The 23,599-nt window shown below is 32.6% G+C and overlaps 2 protein-coding genes across 5 annotated transcripts; both read right to left on the bottom strand.

The window, feature by feature from the left end:
- Nucleotides 1–962: 962 nt before the first annotated feature.
- On the bottom strand, nucleotides 963–10,364 carry LOC143065076 (heat shock 70 kDa protein 12A-like). 4 transcript variants are annotated; one of them, XM_076238409.1, is made up of 5 exons: nucleotides 8,311–10,364; nucleotides 5,031–5,397; nucleotides 4,154–4,372; nucleotides 3,295–3,448; nucleotides 963–2,240 (listed from the first exon to the last, which is right to left on the bottom strand). In XM_076238409.1, coding segments are annotated over exons 1-5 (1,821 nt in total). In that variant the 5' UTR covers nucleotides 8,313–10,364; the 3' UTR covers nucleotides 963–1,161. The 4 variants fall into 4 exon arrangements, with proteins under 4 accessions (XP_076094524.1, XP_076094525.1, XP_076094527.1 ...); XM_076238410.1 differs by lacking the exon at nucleotides 8,311–10,364 and adding an exon at nucleotides 7,978–8,109; XM_076238412.1 differs by lacking the exon at nucleotides 8,311–10,364 and adding an exon at nucleotides 7,983–8,108.
- Nucleotides 10,365–14,391: 4,027 nt separating this feature from the next.
- LOC143062472 (uncharacterized) lies at nucleotides 14,392–23,117 on the bottom strand. The gene is made up of 4 exons (XM_076234159.1): nucleotides 22,838–23,117; nucleotides 21,319–21,422; nucleotides 19,696–19,804; nucleotides 14,392–14,530 (listed from the first exon to the last, which is right to left on the bottom strand). The coding sequence occupies exons 1-4, from the start codon at nucleotides 22,977–22,979 to the stop codon at nucleotides 14,409–14,411; spliced, it is 477 nt and encodes a 158-aa protein (XP_076090274.1). The 5' UTR covers nucleotides 22,980–23,117; the 3' UTR covers nucleotides 14,392–14,408.
- Nucleotides 23,118–23,599: the final 482 nt, after the last annotated feature.

The following is a 23,599-nucleotide window of genomic DNA, read 5'->3' as shown; positions in this document are numbered from 1 at the left end:
TTTCTCTTCAACGAATTCCACAGCAGCAATGTCAAGGGTTCCAACTGTGTACTCATTAAGATACACAAACTTAATATGAAACTTTATAGAAAACGTTAGTAGTTTTCACAAATAAGACCGAACATACAGCAGCAAGAATGTACGAATACTTATTTATAACTATGTACTTCCGCTGCAGAAGTCCTGATAGTCTGTATGCTGAAGTCTGGTTATACTACATTAATTACGACATTCAGTTGGACTGGTGTAGAAAGTTCTACAACTCTTGTCTCTTATAAACCTCCTCTGAAGAATATAACATGCTATTGTTGTGTCAATTGCCATACGTTCCATATATTTGAGTAAAACAAATTGAGACAACTGCATCATTTCTAATGTAAATATAAATATGACACAGCGTCCAAGTTGTACACACAATAGCGAGTGCATTGGAGTCACACATTAAGAAAGGGTGTCATAGCTTCCGATATAAATGATACGGAATACGAATATGTTTTATGGTTTTTGTCTTTTTTCATGATTTCTACCCTTCTTATACTGATCTTCTTTATGTGTTCTTTAACATGTTATTGAATGGTGAACCCTGCCAGTGGATCAAGTTAATCAAAATTGGCATTACTTTGATCACTACTAAAGATTATATCTGCTATCAACAACCCAGTAGCTCCGTACTGGCATGAAGAAAACGGATATTGTGTAATTTGGTGTTGTACATCTTAGAGAATTATTTTAAATTTATAAATGCATTTCCCTTATGCTTAGCTCTGTTTTTTGTGGAGTTTTTCTATAGTTTTTGGTTCTTTTCTGTAACATAAGTTCTTTCCAGTTTGTTTCAAAAAAAAATATTTGTTAAGTTAGTGTATAAACACGAATATAGCAATACCGTAGTTACCATGAATAAAAAAAAACCAAAAAAAACAGACAACCTACACCATCGCCCAAATAAAGGAAAACTACAGACAGAACATTTTCAAGTTATATGAAGTATTCAATGTTAAAAACAGACACATGGCAACAGGGTAATAATGGTAGATTCACATAGTGCGTTTGTGAAACGCGAAACACATAAATACATATATAGTAAAACAGTCAACATTGGACGAACACATTATTATTTCTATCTGACGTCTGTTCTTGTGATAGTTCCATATGCCTTGTTTTTTACTTTAATAAATTCAGACTGCAATCAACATCGTCGCCATTTTCGAGTTTTGCATTTACAAGTAATCTAGTACTTCCGAAAGTCATATTTACTGTAACAGTTGTTCCTAGGTACTGCTTGTCAAATTTAGGGAAACTCACACAACCTAGTTTCCATGTGGTTTTACCATGTGGATCACTTGTGTATTCAGGATCTCTCTCCGTTGAAGCATACATCTCAATTTCTAATGATCCAGTAGAATTAACTGCCACTGCGTTAAAGGTATGTGTTTTCTGTTCCCCGGGTCGAAATGTATCGCCTGCTCTTATTAATGGATGAAATTTATCTTCTATGAATTCATTTCTTTCTACTTTGTGGTAGTGGGCAGATGAGCGAGAATGCTTTTCTTCATCAAATGCTTCACGAGTACTTATGCCATACGTATGACGAATGACTCTTTCCATGATAATATCTTGTTCAAATCCATAAATGGCAGCCCCTTTTAACACCACGGATCCTGGGTCAGTTGGAACAAATACTTTTGCCTCGCTTTTCTGACTTAGCGTTTCCTTGATAGCAGACTGGACAATTGAAGATTCTGAAAATCCTCCGACCATCAGCACTGCATATAAGTCTGTCATTTCTTCATTTGAAAATAAGTCGTCTACCGTTTTAATCAGCCCTTCTCCGTTTATTCCTTTCAAGGAAGCATCGAAAAACGTCGTAAATATTTCGTTTTTGAATGTTACTTTCCCTCTCTTTATCGAAACATCTCCGATTTGTTTTCTTAATAGACCTGACAATCCTTCAATTTCACGTATGCATTCCGGCAGCGTCAGTAATATTTCGCCTCTAGATTCGTGTTTATAACTTCTTTTCTGTATTTCAAATCTGTTAAACAATTCATAGATTTCATCTCTAAATTCCAGCTTGAGTTGTTCCCATGTCTCTGTTCCTAGACATTTTCTCCAGAAATCCTCAAAGGCTTCATCAACCTTTCTACCTCCCCAAGGTCCACCAGTTGCTTTGTATATTTCTCTTAATTTATTTTTACCCTCAGTTGTCGTAACTTGATACGTCGTTATATCCACGGTACCACCTTAAACACAAGACAAATTATAATTTTTATGGCTCAATCGTCAATTTAACACTAAGCTGAATATAATTAAGAACAAAGTAAGTTTTAAATTTCGGATTTGATAATAAACTGCAACAACCTAATCGTTTAGGGAAAACTGATATAAATATGAAGTTAGCTCATCTACTTCTTTTGAACAAATACCTAAACCGTTTGAAAATCATTGACAGTTGTCTATGCTATTTAGTAATTTTTAAAAAGGTGTTTATTTTGATGTTCGAATATGTTAACTCTTTATTTATAATTCTTCAAGTCATATGAAACTTTATAAACAAAAAATGCATATGTTTTTATAATTAAATGGCTAGTTTTTATTATAATACTTATGTACATATATTTTTTTCCAAGAAAATTCTATAACTTGTCCAAGTTTAGAAGAAGTTTACTTTTTTAATTGCTTGCTTCCAGCAAACAATTGGCCGACGAGTTTTCCGTATGCAGCGTGACCTTTCTGGTAAAAATCCGGTGATCGCAAACGTAAACATCGCTCCATCATCAAGATTAACTATCTCTTATTGTACCTGTTATACACGTGCTTACCTGAATACCAATGCTTCTTTGTTGATTGTTGATTTGTGAAAATCGTTAAATTTCGGCTTTAGAACACGACCATTAATTGGCTGCCATATTTTCACAACAACACTGACCAATTGAAATATTTTTGACGATTATACGAAATTTATGCGAAAGGCTGTCTTTTGCTAATAATTGCTTAAATCCACTTTATTTGTACTTTGGTTGATAGTTGTCTCATTGGCAATAATACCACATATAATTATTGTTATTGTACCAGAAGTAACAATTATATAAAATTATATAAAACAAATGCTTTAAAATGTTGGCTCGAATGCTAGCGATTTTGTCGTTTCAATAGTTTTCATTACATACTTTAATTGTGATAGTAAGATCGAACCAGAATCCAACTATGGACAAACAAAGAAACTATCATTTCGAAAAGTCTTTATTCAAACGACAAACACATCAAACGAATGAATAACTTAATAATACCTCCTACCTCCTAAGTCTAGAACCATGATTTTCCGTCCATTGTCAAACGTCTTTAAGTTTACAGAAGTTTCTTCGTTCCTTTCTAAAGCTAAATAATTGCAACACAAAGCTGCAGACTCTGGTTCTAATGTGATCTCTAATTTATCTGCTGCTATTCCTGCCTAGAGATGTTTTAAATAATAGAAACAATAATAAACTTTCCTAAACGATAATTATTGAAGGAGTTATATGGTATTCAATATAATGCACTGGAATTCAATGATATGACTGAGTGTTTGTTTTTCCTTTGTTTGTTATATCTTTAGAAAGTATCTGCTAAGCATATATTTTGTCATATCCGACAATAAATGTCACACAGAATTCAGCTCTTAAGATAAAGCTAACCTTACAAATTGAGACACTGTTTCTATTTCGTTATGTCGAAATATTTTACAAAGTTGGTGATCATTTGGAGCCAAGTTACATAAATGTCTGTTAGCTAAGGCGGCAGTAGGAATACCTGATGTTTCCAATTATTTTAACATTTTAAGAAGTAAATTTACAGAAAATGACAATACTTATTATATGTCATGTCTACATTACTGCTATTACTGGGTTGTTGATACCGTTAGGAAAAAACGATCAATGCATGAGTGACATAAATTGGTAGTTTTGTTACATCAAGTCATTGTTTGAAGAAGGATATTTGATATTCGAAATTAGTAATGGGCTTTTGGTGCAGTAAAATTAAATGAGTACTATCATTATTAAGATAGACCTACGTTTGATTATTGTTGATTAGTTTAATTTAAAATAAGATTGAAAATAGACCAGTATCGAAACGTTTTGATTTGATATACATATTAAAAGTAAATTATTTTACTCACAACCTCTTTACTTGCATACACCATAAACTGTTTTGCAGATTCACTCCATATAGCAGGGAGAGTTATAATCCATCTAACATCCGTTTCTTTAATAACACATGACTTCATAAGTTCCTCTAATGCTGCATCCTTTAAAAATTTGATTGCTTCTCCAAATACTTTATAAGCAGGCATCTTTTTACAACTTTCATCTTCTATCTTCATATTCCTCCGCAATTCCTAAAATGTCAACACAGATAATTAATGAGTTCCAAATACAAAACATAGACATTTATAAAATAAAAAGGTGTATAAGAAATGCAAGAGTGACATTTAAACTCATAAGTCAAACCTAAACGTACAACACAAAGGCTTAAATAGAAAATAACTAACAGAACAACTGAACATAAAACACAACAAAGAAGCGAAATGGTGATTAACATGAACCCCACCAAATATCGGGGTGATCGCAGGTTTTCCTGAAGGGTAAGCAGATCCTGTTCCGTATTTGCTTATATCAGTACAAACCAATGATAAACTGTAAAAAGTCGATTTGAAATGTCTGAGCTGAAAAGATCAGTTCTTAGCACAAAAACCGTTAACGGAAAGATAAAAGATGTGACGTACCAATCCCATAGTACTTGCAATTTTCGAAAAATTGACTCAATTTCTATATTTGATATGTAGTTTTACTTCAAAGAATATGTCATTCCATTTTTATGTATTTCCAAGGTGTGTTTTTGAAAGACAAAATACGAAGAAATGTGTGCCTGGTTTTTTAAACCAATTAATATAATTCCATAATAGTGTAGAATAATAAACACTATAAATTAAATTGGGGAAAAATAAATATTGGAAATACTAAACAATTTTAAGGTCTCTAGAATACTACACAAACCTGGTGGTAAACTTTATATAACGCCATCTTAAAGTATCGAAAGTAATAGTATTCCTTTGCTTCATCGACTTTCATTTGTGCATACATATTCTCAGCATCATATCCAAAAGCAACAAACTCTTTCGTTTTGTTCAATAGTATAATTGATTTAGTCTTGTACAGTGTTCCTAACTCGCCAACATGCCAATGCTTGCAATGGACTCTTAAAGGGTTTATTTTAAAATCATTTCGTGTCAGGAATGCGAATCCTGAAAAAGAGGTTCCAATGTCCAAAGCGACAGAAACAAGTACCCCTGATGAATTAACGTCCAACTCGTTTGGGGCTGCAATAATTCCAGACATCTGGGTGGACGGCTCTGAACTGGTCCTGCATAAAAAGAATTTATTAGAGCGAAAAAAGATTCTAAATAGGCAACACGTGCTTCTCTTTATTATACGTCTGAATTTAATTAATGTGTTAGCAATTGTTTTAATTTCTTTTGAAAATATGTTTGTTATTTTTTTGTTAATTTATTGAATAATGAAGAGTGGTCCAGCCCAACTTTTTCGTAAAATAAGATATGAGTAACAGTCTTACCAATGATAATATATGGGGATATCAAAAGAAGTGGAATAACTTGTTCCTGCTCTCAAATATGAAACATCTTCATCGATTATCTTCAGTTTTATCTTCAATTTTATCTTAAGCTTATATTTTACATTAATTGGAAATCGGTGTTTAGTGCAGAATATTAAAAATATCCGGTCAGAGTTGTGCACACATGTACTTTGTTTAAGACTTGGAAGAGTAAATCAAGAAAAATCTTAAGACAAATTAAATACAAAACGGATTGTTTTCATTTTTTAAGACACTGACATACTTTTTTGAGACTAGAATGGATGAAGACATATATTGATCACTGGTTTTTATAATTTTGCTGCAGTCTCATTTTCGTATACCTAGGCCAATAATCTGCCTCAATTTTTATATCATGAACCAAGATCTTTATATGATATATCTTGTTACAAACATGTTTATGGTGAATGATATTGCTCTTTGTAGTTTTTAGAACAAATAGCTAGGAGTCAATTAATTTGTAGGTTTGTTTTATTAAAATAGTTTTGCAACCTTTCCTTGTATGTATTATAGTTGTTTAAACGCTAAACAAATATTAAAGAGAAACTAGTGATACCTGACGGATATTTGGTTATAAAGATTTATCATGGTATACGGTTCTCGTATTCAAAAGATAAAAGATTGACCATTTCATCATACCTTCTTTATTTGGGAAGAAATCATAAAAGGATGCATCATGACCTCTTAATATGCTGAGTATTAAAACCTTCGATCTAAAAATTGAGGAAATATGAACATCATTTAAACTGTGAAATGGCATAGTTTAAACGCATCATTACTTTTCTACCCTGGAGCCAGTAATACCTTATTGTTGAGTGTTATCTAAATTTTACTTCCTAATCTTGAAAATACATTGTAGATCAATAAACGTTTAGTCCTACTTACATATTTTATAAATTTTATGAATAAGAAAACAGAACAGTTACGTCATAAAATTTGTTTTCCATATCACAAATTGTTATTTAAATAACTATAGTAAATTACTTGCGTTGTCATGTGATAAGGAGATAACAAATATATTTCTAAATATATTCAAAACTGGTTAGAGAAGGTGTGATATTGAGTTTTTAAAGCAGTCCTGTATTATGTTTAAGTATTTGGTCAAGGCTAGTTATATTTGTTCGAGTCGTACGACTGTACGAGGACATCATAGATCATCATACATGATTAATATAAAACACCCACTTCAAAAGGTGACTCATACAAGATCAATATGAACATATTTTGTGTAATATACATATCTATTTTGACACCTTTTTAAACCGAAAACAGAAAATTGAAATCTTGTATTAAGACCAGTAAAAATTCTGTGTTAATCGGTTTTTCTGTATTAGTCCTATATTGTATTAATGACCAGCTCTCAGATTTTTTAACTATTTTTTTAATCAAATGTGTTATTGTTATTTTGGAATTAAATATATTATTGTACATATGTATATATGTACCTGCAATCCTTTGGCAGTTTAAAGGGTGGGGTTCCGATGTATCAAATAAAGAAATTGTTGAGCTGTCAGGTCATCGGAGGTGAACACAGTAACTACAACGTACAGTATACTGCTTATTGTCATGTATTATGATATGGATCGTGATGAGTTTGAGGTCATTTATATATAATTGTTGTATTGGACAATTCTCTTACATGCAAAAGTCTATTTGAATATTGTTAATTACTTCAAAGTGGATCTTTTCATATTAATCATATACCAAGTCAGGAATATGACAACTATCCTTTAGTTCGTTTCTTTGTATGTTGCATTGGTGTTTGTTTTGTTGCACTTCAGTGTGTCTGTTGTTTCGGTGTTTTCCTCTTAAAGTTAATGTGTTTCCCTCGGTTTTAGTTTGTAACCTGTATTTGTTTTTTCTTACTCGATTTAATTATGACCGATGAACACCGGTATACTACTGTTATCAGATTATTTTGTTATTAAACATTGTTCACAAGAGAAAAGAACAAGTAACTGTGAGCAACCAAACCTGTGTTAGAGTTTTGTCTTATTTATATGAAGCAATTTAGAAAAAAATACTTTAAATTCGGACAAGCATGTAGTATAGTCCCCAGTGCTGAGGCGGGGGTTGTTTTCGGATTGACAATTTTTTCATCTGCTGCTACTAGTATTTAAGAAAAGTGTGACCACTGTAGACAACAACGACATCAACATTGCAATGAGGCTTATTCTCCTTTTTCCAATGATATAAAATACAGCTGTGAGCTATTCCATTAATCGATCATATTTGTTGACCCTACTAATGGCGAGGGAAAATTTAATGGTCATGTTTGTTAGTTTTAAAATAGATGATTAGCTTATCTGATTTAAAAAGGTTTGAAGTTACCTTACACTGCAATTTCTGAATAAACGTCAGTCGATCAACATCTTATCATTAATCAAAATATATAATAAGATCTTTCCAATTGTAATTTACTTCCTTAAATATTGTAGTAGATATTAGGTAGGTTTTTATCTATTTATAAATGATATGAAATTGATATGATTGTGTGATGTTATTTTAAAAACAAAAGAATGCACTTGTTGTTAAGTTATTATGGATGAACTTGCAATTAGGAAAATCCGACCTTATTCTCTGATTTAAGTATTTGGACTTTATAAAACAATTATATTCTGTACGACTTATTTTTACAAAATCAACATATTAATATATACTCACATAATTTCGAAATTGTTGTCATTGATGTTTCGGAATGGTGTGAGGCGATGAACACAAAGGCAGTTTCAGTCTACATATTTAATTAGCTACATGATAACAAGAGAGTGTGTTCGCATGCTACGTCAGCGATCTATTAATACATTTTGGTTGTGCAGGTATATCTAAATTAATTCTGACTGAGTTCTGATATTGAAATATTAATAGTATTGTCACATCCCTTCTTCTTTAAATAAAAATAATTACATAAAAGTTATTTTACCAATTAAAGTCATACATAAAATTTGTTTTACCAAATAAAATCATATTCAACACTTAGGAAATTTAATGTCTAAATGCGAAGTTAAAGTCAAAGATATTGTCATAATGATTGTTTTGCATACATAAAACATATCCTAGCGATTGTTTGAAAACACTACTTCTCTAATAGACGGGTATATAATTATGTTACATTACTTACACGAGATCACTTCAGGGATTATTATGCCCTGCGCGCACTTGTGATCTAATCACACACAAAATCCTTAAATCGTGCTGGTGGTTTTACAACTCTTCCTGGTCGTGTCATAATCGGTGTTTCTTTCGCATTTTCGATTTCTGTCGCATTTTCAAGATTGTCTTGATTGTTTATTTCTCCATGTTCAAAGTCGGAATTGTCTCTTTCAATTTCTGTAGGTTCATTGTTATCCTCTTCTAGTGTGTGTTTAAGTTGACGACGATTTCTACGTATGGTTCGCGTTCCAACATCAACTTCGTACGATCTGATGTTGACCTGTTGTTTGATAGTTCCTTTCTTCCACTCTTTGTTGAAGTTTGACGGTTGTATTCTTACGGTATCTCCATTCTTTAACATCGGTAAATCTTTTGTTCCTTGATTGTAATAGAATTGTTGCTTCTGTTTTTGTTTTGTTAATTCTGTTTGTACTTTATTCGGAGTAATCACTTTCGGTTTCAGAAGACTTTCTTTCGTTGGTAAAAGTGTTCTAGTCTTTCTGTTCATAAGTTTTTCAGCTGGACTATTGTCAAAACCCTCGGTTGGTGTATTTCTAAAATCGAGAAATGCTAAATATGGATCCTTTTTGTCAAATTTTGATTTCTTCATTAACCTTTTTACTGTTTGTACTGTTTGTTCCACTTTTCCATTGCTTTGAGCATACAATGGAGAAGAAGTGTCATGTTTAAATTCCCAAAGTCTGCTAAATTTTCTAAACTCTCCACAGTCAAATTGTGGACCGTTGTCTGTAAAACACACATCGGGTATACCGTGCCTTGCAAACTGAGCTCTGAGTTTTCTGATTACTGTTAGCGCAAGAGTATCTTCAAGATAATGGACTTCCCAGTAGTTAGAATAATAATCTACTGTCACTAGATAGTTCTTACTTTGAAATGTCATTAGATCGATTCCTATTTTTGACCATGGACGACTTGGTATTTCGTGTGATATAAGTGTCTCTTTCTGTTGTTTACGTTCGAATGTTCGACATGTTTCGCATCTCTGTATATAATCTTTTACTTCGGCGTTCATTCCCGGCCAATAAAGACTTTCACGTGCTCTACGTAAGCAACCTTCTATTTCTATATGTGATGAATGAATCTTTTTAATCATAACAGTTCTTAGAGATTTAGGAATAATAACTCTCTCTCCTTTGAATAATAGACCATTTTGTAATGTCAGTTCATCTCGAATGTCGAAATATATTGATACATTCGATGGTACATTCCATTTGTTACTCGGCCATCCTTCCTGAATAACTTCTTTCAGTTCTTGCATTTGTTGATCCTTCCTAGTATGTTCTTGAAGTTCAGAAATTCGCTCTTCAGATATCGGCAACTCATCTATCATGTTGATACTTTCGATTTCGTCTGTTGTGTTACTTGAATCTGAAGTCTCTTTTAAGTATGCTCTACTTAAAGTATCGGCTAAGTACATCTCCTTTCCTGGTCTGTATTGCAGGATTATGTCGTACTTTTGTAAACGTAAAAGCATACGTTGTAAACGCTTTGGTGCAGCATGAAGTGGCTTTTTCATGATTGATTCGAGAGGTTTATGATCAGATATTACATTTACTGTTCTACCATATGCATACGAGTGAAATTTTTCAAGTCCGAAAATGACTGATAATAGTTCCTTCTCTATCTGAGCATACCTTGTTTCGGTATCAGTGAGAGCTCTACTCGCATATGCAACTGGTCTGTCTTCTTGCATAACTGCAGCACCAAGTCCAGTTTGTGAACCATCGCTTTGAACTGTTAACTGTAGTTTAGGATCATAATATTTTAAAACTGGCTCAGCAGTCACTAGCCTTTTGATTTCTTCAAGTGCTTTATCATGATTTTCAATCCAACAAAATTCGGAGTCCTTCAAAGTTAGCTTTCGAAGTGGCTCGCAAATGTCGCTAAGTTTTGGTAAGAACTTACTTAGATATGTTACAAATCCAATAATTCTTCTTACTCCGGAAACATCTGTCGGTTTCGGCATATCAATTACGGCTCGAATCTTTTCTGGATCCGGCTTCAAACCTTCGCTGGTTACTAAATGTCCTATAAATCGAACTTCCTTCAATTTTAACTTAAACTTTTCTTTGTTAAGTTTTAAGTTTCTTTCCCGACAACGTTCCATTAAAGCCCGAAATTTCCTATCGTGGTCATCAATGGCTTCTTCTTCTGTATCGCCTTCACCATAGATAAGAATATCATCTACTATGCTTCGTACACCTGGCAAACCTTCAACAGTTTGGTCTTGCCTTCTTTGATATTCTTCTGGTGCAGAAGATAAACCGAACGGCATTCGCAACCATCTGTATCGTCCGAACGGTGTGTTGAATGTTGTCAACAACGAGCTTTCTTCGTCCAATTCTACGTGCCAAAATCCATTCTTAGCATCAACGACACTAAAAACCTTCGCTCTACTCAGTTCTGGTAGTAAATCATCGATAGTTGGTAGCGGATAATGACTTCTTTTCAGCTGCTGGTTCAAATGCTTCGGATCAATGCATATCCGAAGTTTGTCTGGTTTTACGACAGTAACCAAACTTGAAACCCACGGAGTTGGCGTTGAAACTGGTTTTATAATTTCTAACTTTGTCAGTCTTTCCAATTCGGATTTAAGCTTCTCTTTAATAGCGACAGGTACTTTTCTTGGCGGATGTACTACAGGATTTGCAGTATTGTCCAATTCTAAATGATATTTTCCTTGCAATTTACCAGTCCCTTCAAATATGTCTGCATATTCCTTCATAACGGTTTCTTTTGAAAGGGGTTTAAAAAGTGCACCCTGTCTCACTGCTTTAATGTTTTCATAATTTACAGTTACCAAATTCATAGCTTGCACTGCTTTGCTACCTAACAACGGAGTCAAAGTGCCATCTTTTACTACTACAAATTCTGCCTTGAACTTATCATTGTTCTTTGGATTCACCAATTTTAGAATGCATGTTCCTATCGGTTTTATTGTGGTATTGTTGTACATTGTCAGTATTTGACTTGTTTTCTGTAATTGGTTAATATCAAGCTCTTTCAATGTTCTTGCAGTGATTATATTGCATGTTGCTCCACTGTCTAATTGAAATCTTGTTAAGTTGCTTTTCTCATTCTTGCCTATTATTTTCATAGATGCATATATGTGCCTACTGTGCTTTTCTTTAACAGAGTTTACATTGGTGAGTGCTACTGTATTTATTTCAAAATAATCATTACTTTCTTCAGACTCTTCAGAGATTGCTCGGACTCTGTGTCCTAGGTGCCTTGATTTTTGTTCTGATTTGCACATGCTTTCGAAATGATTTGCTTTACCACATTTCCTACACTCCTTCCCAAAAGCGGGACATTTTGCCTTGTTAAATTCGTGTTTTCTTCCGCAATATTTACAAGCAGAAGAGTTTTGTGCATAAGACGGTTTAGTTTTATGTGTATATTGCTTTTGCTGTTGATAATTAGGATTTCTTTGTTTATGTTTGACACCATGTACTTCTAAGTCTGAAAAAGTTGGGTTTTCTAATGTTTTTATTCTCTCTTTAGACAGTTCTGCTGCTCTTGAAATTTGTAAACATTTCGGTAGGTTTAAGTCTATAACTCTTAATAATCTTTCTCTTAAGTGTGAATCTTGAATACCACAGATAATTTTGTCTCTTATTAATGACTCTTGCAGCGCTCCATAGTTGCAAGTTGTTGCTAATATTTTCAACTCGGTGACATACTTTTCAAATGTCTCCTCTTTATTCTGGTTTCTCATGTTAAATCGGTATCTTTCTACAGTTTCGTTTCGTTTTGGATTGCAATACCTATCAAACGCCTGTAGGACCATTGCTAGTGTCCTATTTTGTGGTTCTTGTTCGAATGCCATTGTAAGGTAGATCTCACGGCCTCTCGTACCGACTAAATACTGAAATAGTTTAACCTTTGCTTGCTCATCCTCGCTGTCCATTACCAAATCGATATATAGATTTAACTCTTCCTTCCATTTCTTCCATGCATCGGCAAGATCATGAGCGTCTAAGTTAAATCTTTCTGGGGCTCTGAGTTTCTCCATTGTTTACGTTTTATAGACAAAGGAAACGAACGAGGTCAATTGCGATGGGCAGTGTTTTGGATATATATGTACTCCCTGATTTATTTAGTTCTGTCCAGACGTCGGACTATTGTCTTTTCTCGTTACTTCGCTTCTTTTAGCACATCTGACACCATGTTTCGGAATGGTGTGAGGCGATGAACACAAAGGCAGTTTCAGTCTACATATTTAATTAGCTACATGATAACAAGAGAGTGTGTGCGCATGCTACGTCAGCAATCTATTAATACATTTTGGTTGTGCAGGTATATCTAAATTAATTCTGACTGAGTTCTGATATTGAAATATTAATAGTATTGTCACAATTGATGATACAAAATGGAGGGTATTGTCTCTCCTTGAATTGGTAATTTTGTACTATATTCTTTTTTATTATTGCGGATAAATGAATATTTCTTTATAATATCTTACAAGTAAAGGAAGTTATACATGTTGTGTGTAAATGTAAACAAAAGACTGTGTGTGTGTTTGCACACATAATTGTCACTGTGTCAATATTAAAGATATGTAATTCAAATAAACTCATCAAAAATACCAGGATTTATAAGTCAATCTGCAATTGGTTGAAACAACTACACATATAACTTTCACAGACAAAGTTCAGCGTCCGCTATAGATTTTTAATAGAGGTCGGTCAATTGAAAATACCTCCTTTTCTGGAGATACATCTCCAAAACTTAAGGTTAATAGTTTGTACCTCATTCTGTACTTTTAAGTTGAAATTATTTCAAAACAGCAAAAATGCAGTGCCATTTTCAACATAATTATAATTTCCTTATTAAAAGAAACGTCGTTCAGAGAGATGATATTTATTGTAAGGTCATTTTATCCTGAATTTCACTGTAACTGTTTGTAAACAGGTTAAATTCTACATAAAGTACTCATAAAGGAAATTGAAAGAAGAGTTGCAGGTAACAGGTTTTTTTTGGCAATCTCATTTGTTAAAAAGAAATATAATAAAATATCGAACTGTGCGGAAAATACGAAACGGAAAGTCCCTTATGAAATGGCAAAGTCAAAAGCTCATCTAACGAATGAATAACAACAGTCATGTTTCTGTCTTGGTACAGACATTTTACTATGTAGAAAATGGTGAGTTAACCCTGTTTTTATAGCTAGCAATTCTTCTCAGTTGTCTCATAGATATAATAGCCTTTATATCTATGCTTGTATGAACATTCAACCGACTACTAACTGGTGTACCAACAGCTGTTGATGGTTTCGCCTTTTTGCTTCAACGTGAAACTGTATCAGATGTCCTAAATTAAGCTACATTTGCATTAACGAGGTATAGAAAGGTTTTAAAAAAGGTAGTTTAGGTCTCGGTCTTGATTGGCGGCACGTAACGACTTTTATAGCTGGGCTTACTGGATCATTTTCTGACTTAAACATTATCTATTTATCATAATGTAAGTAGCAAACACGTTTAAATATTCTCACCATTTGTAAGTACATTTGCAATTGGATCATCAAAGCCTTTTGGTTTGGGGGCATAGAATAATTAATAAAACACACAGTCGAATTAATAATCTATTTATTTGATATCTGTGCATAGAAATTTTCCTTCCATCACACTAAGCTGAACATCACATACAAAATCAGCAGGTACCATTATACTACACATGTCCATATGCATCTGCTTCTTTATTATATTAACTGTAAATGAAATAATAGTACATATTATATTACTTTTTTGTATTGTCATACTTTTAAAATTACGTAAACATTTCAAAACGTCAATAAAATTTAATGCTTGATATTTGAATATCTCCAGGCTTATATTTTCATCATGTACGAAAGACTCACCATGTCTAATAAGTAAACTAATACTAACCTGACACTATCTAGTCCACTCAAACTAATTGCAACAGAAAGTGTTTTATTGCTAATCTATAGAATTTAGCTCCAAATATACACAGAAAAAAGTCCCATAAAATCTAACTTGAGGAAAACTCAAATTTTGCATTTTTAATATCTTATGGAAATTAGCATTGCAAAGGTAGATAACTCCGCAAAAAAGAGTCTTTTTTGTCAGTCTTTGGATGATTTTCTTAAAATTCATGTAAAATATGATACTATGATGTGGTATTAAGTTTGTATTTGACTAAATTATATAATCTTCTGCTCATGAAATGTGCAAAACCGAAGTGTTAAGGGTATTTAAAAAAAAAAAAATTGGCACATATTTTATTAAAGAAATTGTAAATTTATGGCTTTGTGACCATTTTGAATAAATAATGTAAATATTTGGTATTGTTACAGCTTTTACATTAATGCTAGCAAGACAAATCTTTGTTTGGCTTGCTTGCTTTGTTTGTATCAATGTTTGCTGAAGCATGGTAATTAAGATAGGCGGGGCTTCAGCTTATATACATCATACTTAAATTTTATTGGACGTTATGTTGGAGGTTAAGGACACTAAATTTTAAAACATCACATGATACATATTCTCACATGTTTCCTTAGTACCTGTAAATATACAATACAGACAGGATTCTACTTCGTCGAAATTATCTTCCTATTACGCCCGTTCATTTTCCAATCGCAGAAACGGAAGACAATTTTTTTTAGAGATCCAACTTAAAGACTGTCTTAAGCACTTTTAGTAAAATAGCTATTCGAACACACCTACTCTGATTTTGTGATCCATTGGATAGGTATTTCACTATTATACCCCTATATTTCATCTTTTAGTACGGTGATTTTTTTATGTTATAAAGTCAACCTGTAGCTTTGTTATATAAAATGATAGAGTCTGAAGCGAGATGATGTATCAAATACTCTTGTTTTGTACATTTTCAAGACAAAATATTCATCTCAAACACACCCTAACATAAAAAAGGTGCAGTCGATTTTCTCTTTTCGATACAATTGTTTCCCATTTTTTGGAATATTTTCTTGAGTTGCATAATCGAAGGACAGAACTAATAGATTGATATGTTATAAAAACAATATTAGGTCAATTAATGTTGAAGGCCAGTTTCTCAGCCTCATACAAGAAAAAAGTTTATATTTTTCTTTCATTGACAAATTATTGTATTTTTACAGGTGAGAAAACATGTGAGAATATTTGTCATGTGATGTTTTAAAATTAAGTGTCCTTAACCTTAGACATAACGTCCAATACAATCTAAGTATGATGTATACAAGCTGAAGCCCCGCCTATCTTAATTACCATGCTTGAGCAAACACTGATACAAATAACGCAAGCAAGCCAAACAAAGATTTGTCTTGCTAGCATTAATGTAAAAGCTGTAATAACTGTAAATTGTATTTGTTAAGCATCTGCGTTGTTTGAAGAAACTTTAAACCACAAAAAAGAAGAATATATTCTTAATAAGTTTTATTCAATTTGAGATTCTTTACCTTGACATGCTGAAAAATCTCAAATGGTCAACTAATAAATTATGAAATCTAAGTTGTAGCTTGATAAACGATATGAAAACACCTTTAGAGCTGTTTTTTATACTCTAATGCCTTGTTCACACGAACATTTAATTCGAATTGAATTCGAATCGAATGCAAATCGAATTCGTTAATCGCGTTCACCCACTCTTCTTTTTTAATTTGAAATTACCCAAAATTGAATTAGAAATACGTTTTTGTTAATACGAATTAAAAGTTAACGTCGTTTGGACAGTAAAGCGAATTTGACGTGCATTGTAATTCGAATTAGAATTGACGTTAGGACGTAAAACTTTTCTAATGCGAATTAAACTAATTCGAATTAGTTAATGCGAATCGAATTCGATATAAGTGTGAACTCAGCATAAAGATTGCTTAAATATCAAGAATCAATTCATTCCGTTGAATAGAAGCGGTAAAGTTATAATTTTGTATCAATTTTATTGATATTTCTGCCTTTTTTGCAGAGTTATCTCCTTTATCAATGCAACTCTGCATAGGAATTTTAAAATCATGATTTTGTACTTTTCCTCAAGTAAGATTTTATTGGACTTTTTTTGTGTATATTTGGGATATCTATAATACTAAAATTACGAGGTCCAATTTGTCAGCCGTCATCACGTAAAAACGACGAATCAAAGAATTCAACTTTATATACAACTGATATAGTACAAAGGTGTAGATTAAAAATTACACCACTCCAGGCCCTTTTGTTTTCCACGTAATTAATATTGCCAATAATTAAGAAGTTCCGGGTCGAGTCCGATACCGATACCAATAGTATAATCACCTGTTACCTATTACCTTATCTGTACGTTCCGCATCTGACAGGCGCACCACCAAACGGTGTATTCAGGATTAATATGCTATATACACGGGTCATAATCACAGGGTTGACACTACTTAGTTGTCAAATTGTTACCTATTGTAGTATTTTAATCCGTAAGACTTTCTAAGATAACAATACGAATACTAAAAATCTGGAAAGTTTCAATTTGTTAGCGGGCATGACGTAAAACAGCAAATCAAAGAATTCAACTTTATTTATAACTAATATAGGACAATGCTGTTGATTAAAAAATACTCCATTCCAGGACCTTTTGTTTTCCAAATAATTAATATTACCAATAATTGATAAGTTCCAGTTCGACGGGTTCAAACAGAAAGATTTGAAAGCAGAGAAAATTGTGTATCTTATAATCGGCATGACTTGATCAGATGACAGTACTAATACTAAAATAAGGCTTACGCATAGTTATATACTTTAATTCAGTCACGGACCCGCGATATCACGGGTGTGTTCTAGTAATGCTAAAGATTAAAACTTTAAAATCTTCTGTTGCAATTACTTCAAGGTGAGGGTCAAATTTATGCTAGATTGACTGGACTAATATACGAGAACGAACGACTCAACATTATATTTAGTTATGCTAACCTGACACTTATATACGAGAACGAACGACTCATCATGTCTATTTAATAAAACTTACCTGACACTATTTACGAGAACGAACGATTCAACATATCTATCTAGTAATACTAACCTGACATTATATACGAGAACGAACGACTCATCATGTCTATTTAGTAAAACTTACCTGACACTATTTACGAGAACGAACGATTCAACATGTCTATCTAGTAATACTAACCTGACATTATATACGAGAACGAACGACTTAACATGTCTATTTAGTAATAACAAACTGACACAATATATGTACGCGGAGAACGAACGACTCAACATGTCTATTTAGTAATACTAACCTGACACTATATATGAGAACGAACGACTCAATATGTTTATTTAGTAATAGTAAGCTGACACTATTTACGAGAACGAACGATTCAACATGTCTATCTAGTAATACTAACCTGACATTATATACGAGAACGAACGACTTAACATGTCTATTTAGTAATAACAAACTGACACAATATATGTACGCGGAGAACGAACGACTCAACATGTCTATTTAGTAATACTAACCTGACACTATATATGAGAACAAACGACTCAACATGCCTATTTAGTAATATTAACCTGACACTATATATGAGAACGAACGACCCAACACGTTTTTTAGTAATACCAACCTGACACTATATATATGAGAACGCACGACTCAACATTTTTTTTAGTAATACTAACCTGACACTATATATGAGAACGAACGACTCAACACGTTTTTTTAGTAATACCAACCTGACACTATACGAGAATGAACGACTCAACATGTCTATTTAGTAATATTAACCAGACACTATATATGAGAACGAACGACCCAACACGTTTTTTTAGTAATATACGAGAACGAACGACTCAACATGTTTTTTTAGTAATACCAACCTGACACTATATATGAGAACGCACGACTCAAAATGTTTTTAGTAATACCAACCTGACACTATATATGAGAACGCACGACTCAACATTTTTATTTAGTAATACTAACCTGACACTATACGAGAATGAACGACTCAACATGTCTATTTAGTAATATTAACCTGACACTATATATGAGAACGAACGACCCAACACGTTTTTTTAGTAATACCAACCTGACACTATATATATGAGAACGCACGACTCAACATTTTTTTTAGTAATACTAACCTGACACTATATATGAGAACGAACGACTCAACACGTTTTTTTAGTAATACCAACCTGACACTATACGAGAATGAACGACTCAACATGTCTATTTAGTAATATTAACCAGACACTATATATGAGAACGAACGACCCAACACGTTTTTTTAGTAATACCAACCTGACACTATATACGAGAACGAACGACTCAACATGTTTTTTTAGTAATACCAACCTGACACTATATATGAGAACGCACGACTCAAAATGTTTTTAGTAATACCAACCTGACACTATATATGAGAACGCACGACTCAACATTTTTATTTAGTAATACTAACCTGACACTATACGAGAATGAACGACTCAACATGTCTATTTAGTAATATTAACCTGACACTATATATGAGAACGAACGACCCAACACGTTTTTTTAGTAATACCAACCTGACACTATATACGAGAACGAACGACTCAACATGTTTTTTAGTAATACCAACCTGACACTATATATGAGAACGCACGACTCAAAATGTTTTTAGTAATACCAACCTGACACTATATATGAGAACGCACGACTCAACATTTTTATTTAGTAATACTAACCTGACACTATATATGAGAACGAACGACTCAACACGTTTTTTTAGTAATACCAACCTGACACTATATATGAGAACGCACGACTCAAAATGTTTTTAGTAATACCAACCTGACACTATATATGAGAACGCACGACTCAACATTTTTATTTAGTAATACTAACCTGACACTATATATGAGAACGAACGACTCAACATGTTTATTTAGTAATACCAACCTGACACAATATAAGAAAATGAACGACTCAACATTCGTGGTGCACATTCAATGAAATCTCTCAATGCAAAAATCTTGGTTTGATCTACTCCTGTCAGCAGATGTTCACCCTACCGAAATAAATTAGTAGTATAAAACATACATTTTTTTTGTGAGTCATGTCGCTTGTCTGGCATATATATCAATTTAAGGTAGTTCAGGGGTATACCGCCATCTTGAATTGTACAATCACAGTAAATATCGGGTTCTGTGCCCAAATCTGCAAATTTGGAGACAGATTTGCAATTTATTAGTTACACTGTTTATTTATATAAAGAAAACTTAGTTATTCATTGCATTATCGAAAATGTTTTTTAACAAATACCAAATATTTGTGCTTATAGAATTATTTTTTCAAATAAGCTTTTTAAGGGGAGATAATTCCTTTAGTACAAAAATTATATTGGACATAAAGGGAAATTTATATTATTACTTGTATAGCCAGAAAACAAGTTATTAAAATATATCATAATACCTATCTTCTCATATTCTATTTCAAAATTCTGTCTTATAGATTTCTTTTTATACACAAAAATGTTTTTTTCAATCAGTTTGGCGCGTTCTCCTTATTGTTCGCTGGCTTATTGTTCGCTAGCTGGGTGCATCTTATTGTTCGCTGGCTTATTGTTCGCCAGCTTGGTGCATCTTATTGTTCACTGGCTAATTGTTCGCTAGCTTGAGTCTGGTTATTTCATGAATAATCTAAGCATTTGTTTTTGGCAATTTTGAATGACTCGTACCTTGAAAAATAGCGCGATGACCCATTCTTTTTATCATTAAAAAAAAAGCATAGTAAAATATTCATTTTGGCAAAGTATAAGAAAATTCTGTCTTTTTCTATACCCCTGAACTACCTTTAACATAAAAAAAAAACAACTAATTAAATGAAAATCACGCATTTAAAAAAAAAACATTTCATCATTTTACTGGTCTCAACCAGTTTAAATTAAGTTAGGATATGATACAAGATATATTTTAAAAAGTGCTTGTCTTTGCAAGCTGCAATATGAAAGGGAAAAAGAACATGGTGTCACAAAAAGACGCCAAAATGATGCGCTGTACCAACAGTAACTCCAATGTTATAGATTTTGAGTGAACGAGACAAACTTTGATTAGCAATGGGTAAAGTAAATTGCTTTCAAACTGCATATACTGTTCTTAAGAAGAATTAAACGGTCTAATATGGGATGACTTTCTCAAATAAAATCAGGATACAGATGTTTAAATAAACTAGAAAAAAGATAACTGTTTGTTTAAGAAGAATAACTTCATTTTTTTTAACTGTTCCTACCTAGGGTTAAATAAAAATATGCAAAAAAAATATACTTAAAATAGTATTTAGAGTTAGATATAGAGATATCTTTTTTTATATAGTGGACCGTTAATTGATTTTATTGACTATAGAAGGATAAACAAAAAAATCAATACACAAGCAAGTACCTGAAATAGTATACGGAGTTAGATATGGAGATATTTTTTATATATACTGGATCGGTAATTGATTTTACTGACTATTAGTATGAGCATATACCATAATAAATGATATGTACATGTGCTTCAAAGTTCCAGCTATAACGTATGTTACCTTCAAAATACGTTTGACATCAACAGTATACTTGACATATTCCTCTGTGGATCTCCTAGTATCTGCCCACATGACATCAATCAACTGTACATCTACTTGTACGACTACGAAAAAAAATAGTTCTGAATATAAATGCCATTAAAGCTAGCATATTCAAACTATAATTAGAATTATATGATATCTAATAAAATAATCAGTAACTGCTGTAGGAAATTACAACACATTTTACATCCGAATTTGGATGATTTTAACGATTTTTGTTTCAATCTCTTTAGGCCACCGAACACTGAAGTCATTGCATATTCAAAATAAGCGTGGATACTAAAATTATATTCAAAATAAGATGGTATCTCTTAAAATAATCAGTAACTGCTGTAGAAAATTACAACACATTTACATCCGAAATTGAATGATTATACCGATTTTAAGGATTTTTGTTTCGATCTCTTTAGGCCACCGAACACTGAAGTCATTGCATATTCAAAATAAGCGTGGATACTAAAATTATATTCATAATAAGATGGTATCTCTTAAAATAATAGGTAACTGCTGTAGAAAATTACACCACATTTAACGAGCTTAACAATTCTTGCGTTGATGTCTTGAGGGCATAGAACACTGAAGCCGTTGTCGAATGGTGTAGATAATTTCAAATTAAAATTACTCTGGTAAATACATATGGTCGACACCTTAATTTACTTACACAAACTCTATTTAATACGTTAAATAATGGTGGTAGCTTATCACACTTGACTTCTCTGGAATACTCTGAATCCAATTCACCTCACTTAATAATTTGATCTTGCATCTGACGGAATAGGCACATTTACGTTGTTGTACAAATCAGAGGTACTTGTTTTTGTACTATCAAACTTCCGAGAATCAGTACGCTCTAATATGCAATTAAAGGTATGTTAAATTTTTCAGTACAAGTCAGGGCAAGGTTTTGACATGAAATAACTGCCACTTTATTTTAATTTTAGACAAAGCCGCCATTAATGCTTGAAATTGCAGAATTTAACATAGAAAGCAATGGGGCTATGAATTTTTAGACGTTAAGCTGGGAGTGCACTTTCCACGGCAATGAACTGACACACCAACTTTTTTAATTTCATTTGACATATAATATCGGTCACGATATTATTATATTAGCATTATACACAACAGAAGAGAGTCTTTCTGTAATAATTTTAAGGCGAAACAAACTTCTGAGAAACATGCGGACCAAAAACGTAAAGAAAGCGTAATATTTATAATTTCAAAAGAATTAATTTCTCTAAAATAACAGTTGGAAAATCCAAAGAATTAGTATGAAATAAAATCAGTGTGACCAAATATTTAGCAATAAAAACACACCGAAAAAGCAGTTTTATAAGTTAACCTTGCAAAATATAATCATAAAATTATACAGTTTATCTTTTATCAAGCTTAATATGCTTCTAAGCATAGTTAATATTTGTAATGAAAAAAAAGACTCAATAGAATGTCAATCATTGACAACGTATATATAAGTACTTACTTATTTTTTCAAGACACATATTGATTGGAATGTTTTCATCAGCAACGTCAACAAATTTGTTTCTGCAATTGCATCGTTTTAGGTTTGTAGCATAACATACATATATTCCAAGACTGGCGTACAACAAAAATTGGAAGAGCATGTTAACTGGCAATGTAGAATACACAAGAAGAAACTAATTCCGGCAACTGGTGTGAATTTTAGAAATTTCTGTCCTGAGGGTTTTCAATATGTAATAACGACATATGGGAAATACAGTGAGTTTGTCTGCAACGTGTCATTTTCACCCTTAGTTTATGTCATTTAAATGTAAATGAATCGTCCGTATCGGCAGCTGTGTGGTTCTAATAGCAATTGGACGAATTTATGTGCATGAAAGTAACATGCATACAGCCCGTAACAGAGTAGTGATCGAATTCGCGTTTCTTTACCGTCAGAATAAGTTACGTTTTCGACAAACTTATTTCAGAAGTGACATAATTTAATTTTCTTCATCGACAAAATATTTCATGTCCAACGTGTAAGTTTTCATTGTTTAAGTTGAAGTATTTTTAACACAATAAAACATTTTTTATAATCAACCTCTGTCATTGGCATTTTCATTTTAACGGTAAAGGATCAAATACGGGATCTCTGAAATTTCTATCATTTGTTACGAGGAAATCATTATTCAATCGAACATATGTCTTTGTTCATGACACATACTCACAGTGTAGATACTATTCTGTACGCTATCCGGAAGTCGCGATTTTCGAAGCGAGA

The sequence above is a fragment of the Mytilus galloprovincialis genome, chromosome 2, assembly GCF_965363235.1.
Source record: "Mytilus galloprovincialis chromosome 2, xbMytGall1.hap1.1, whole genome shotgun sequence".
Taxonomy (NCBI): domain Eukaryota; kingdom Metazoa; phylum Mollusca; class Bivalvia; order Mytilida; family Mytilidae; genus Mytilus; species Mytilus galloprovincialis.
Note: the sequence above shows the minus strand (reverse complement) of the source record. Positions and strands in the feature narration are given on the sequence as shown.

What these genes read in the sequence shown, in the direction of transcription:
- LOC143065076 (XM_076238409.1), bottom strand. An exon ending in TATATAAAGTTTACCACCAG is followed by an intron (nt 4,373 to 5,030) that starts GTTTGTGTAGTA and finishes TTGACATTTTAG; the next exon opens with GAATTGCGGAGGAATATGAA. An exon ending in TGTATGCAAGTAAAGAGGTT is followed by an intron (nt 3,449 to 4,153) that starts GTGAGTAAAATA and finishes AAACATCTCTAG; the next exon opens with GCAGGAATAGCAGCAGATAA.
- LOC143062472 (XM_076234159.1), bottom strand. Translation starts at nt 22,979, where the DNA reads ATGCTCTTCCAATTTTTGTTGTACGCCAGTCTTGGAATATATGTATGT. An exon ending in TATGTGTCTTGAAAAAATAA is followed by an intron (nt 21,423 to 22,837) that starts GTAAGTACTTAT and finishes TTTTTTTCGTAG; the next exon opens with TCGTACAAGTAGATGTACAG. An exon ending in ATTTTCTTATATTGTGTCAG is followed by an intron (nt 14,531 to 19,695) that starts GTTGGTATTACT and finishes TTTCATTTACAG; the next exon opens with TTAATATAATAAAGAAGCAG.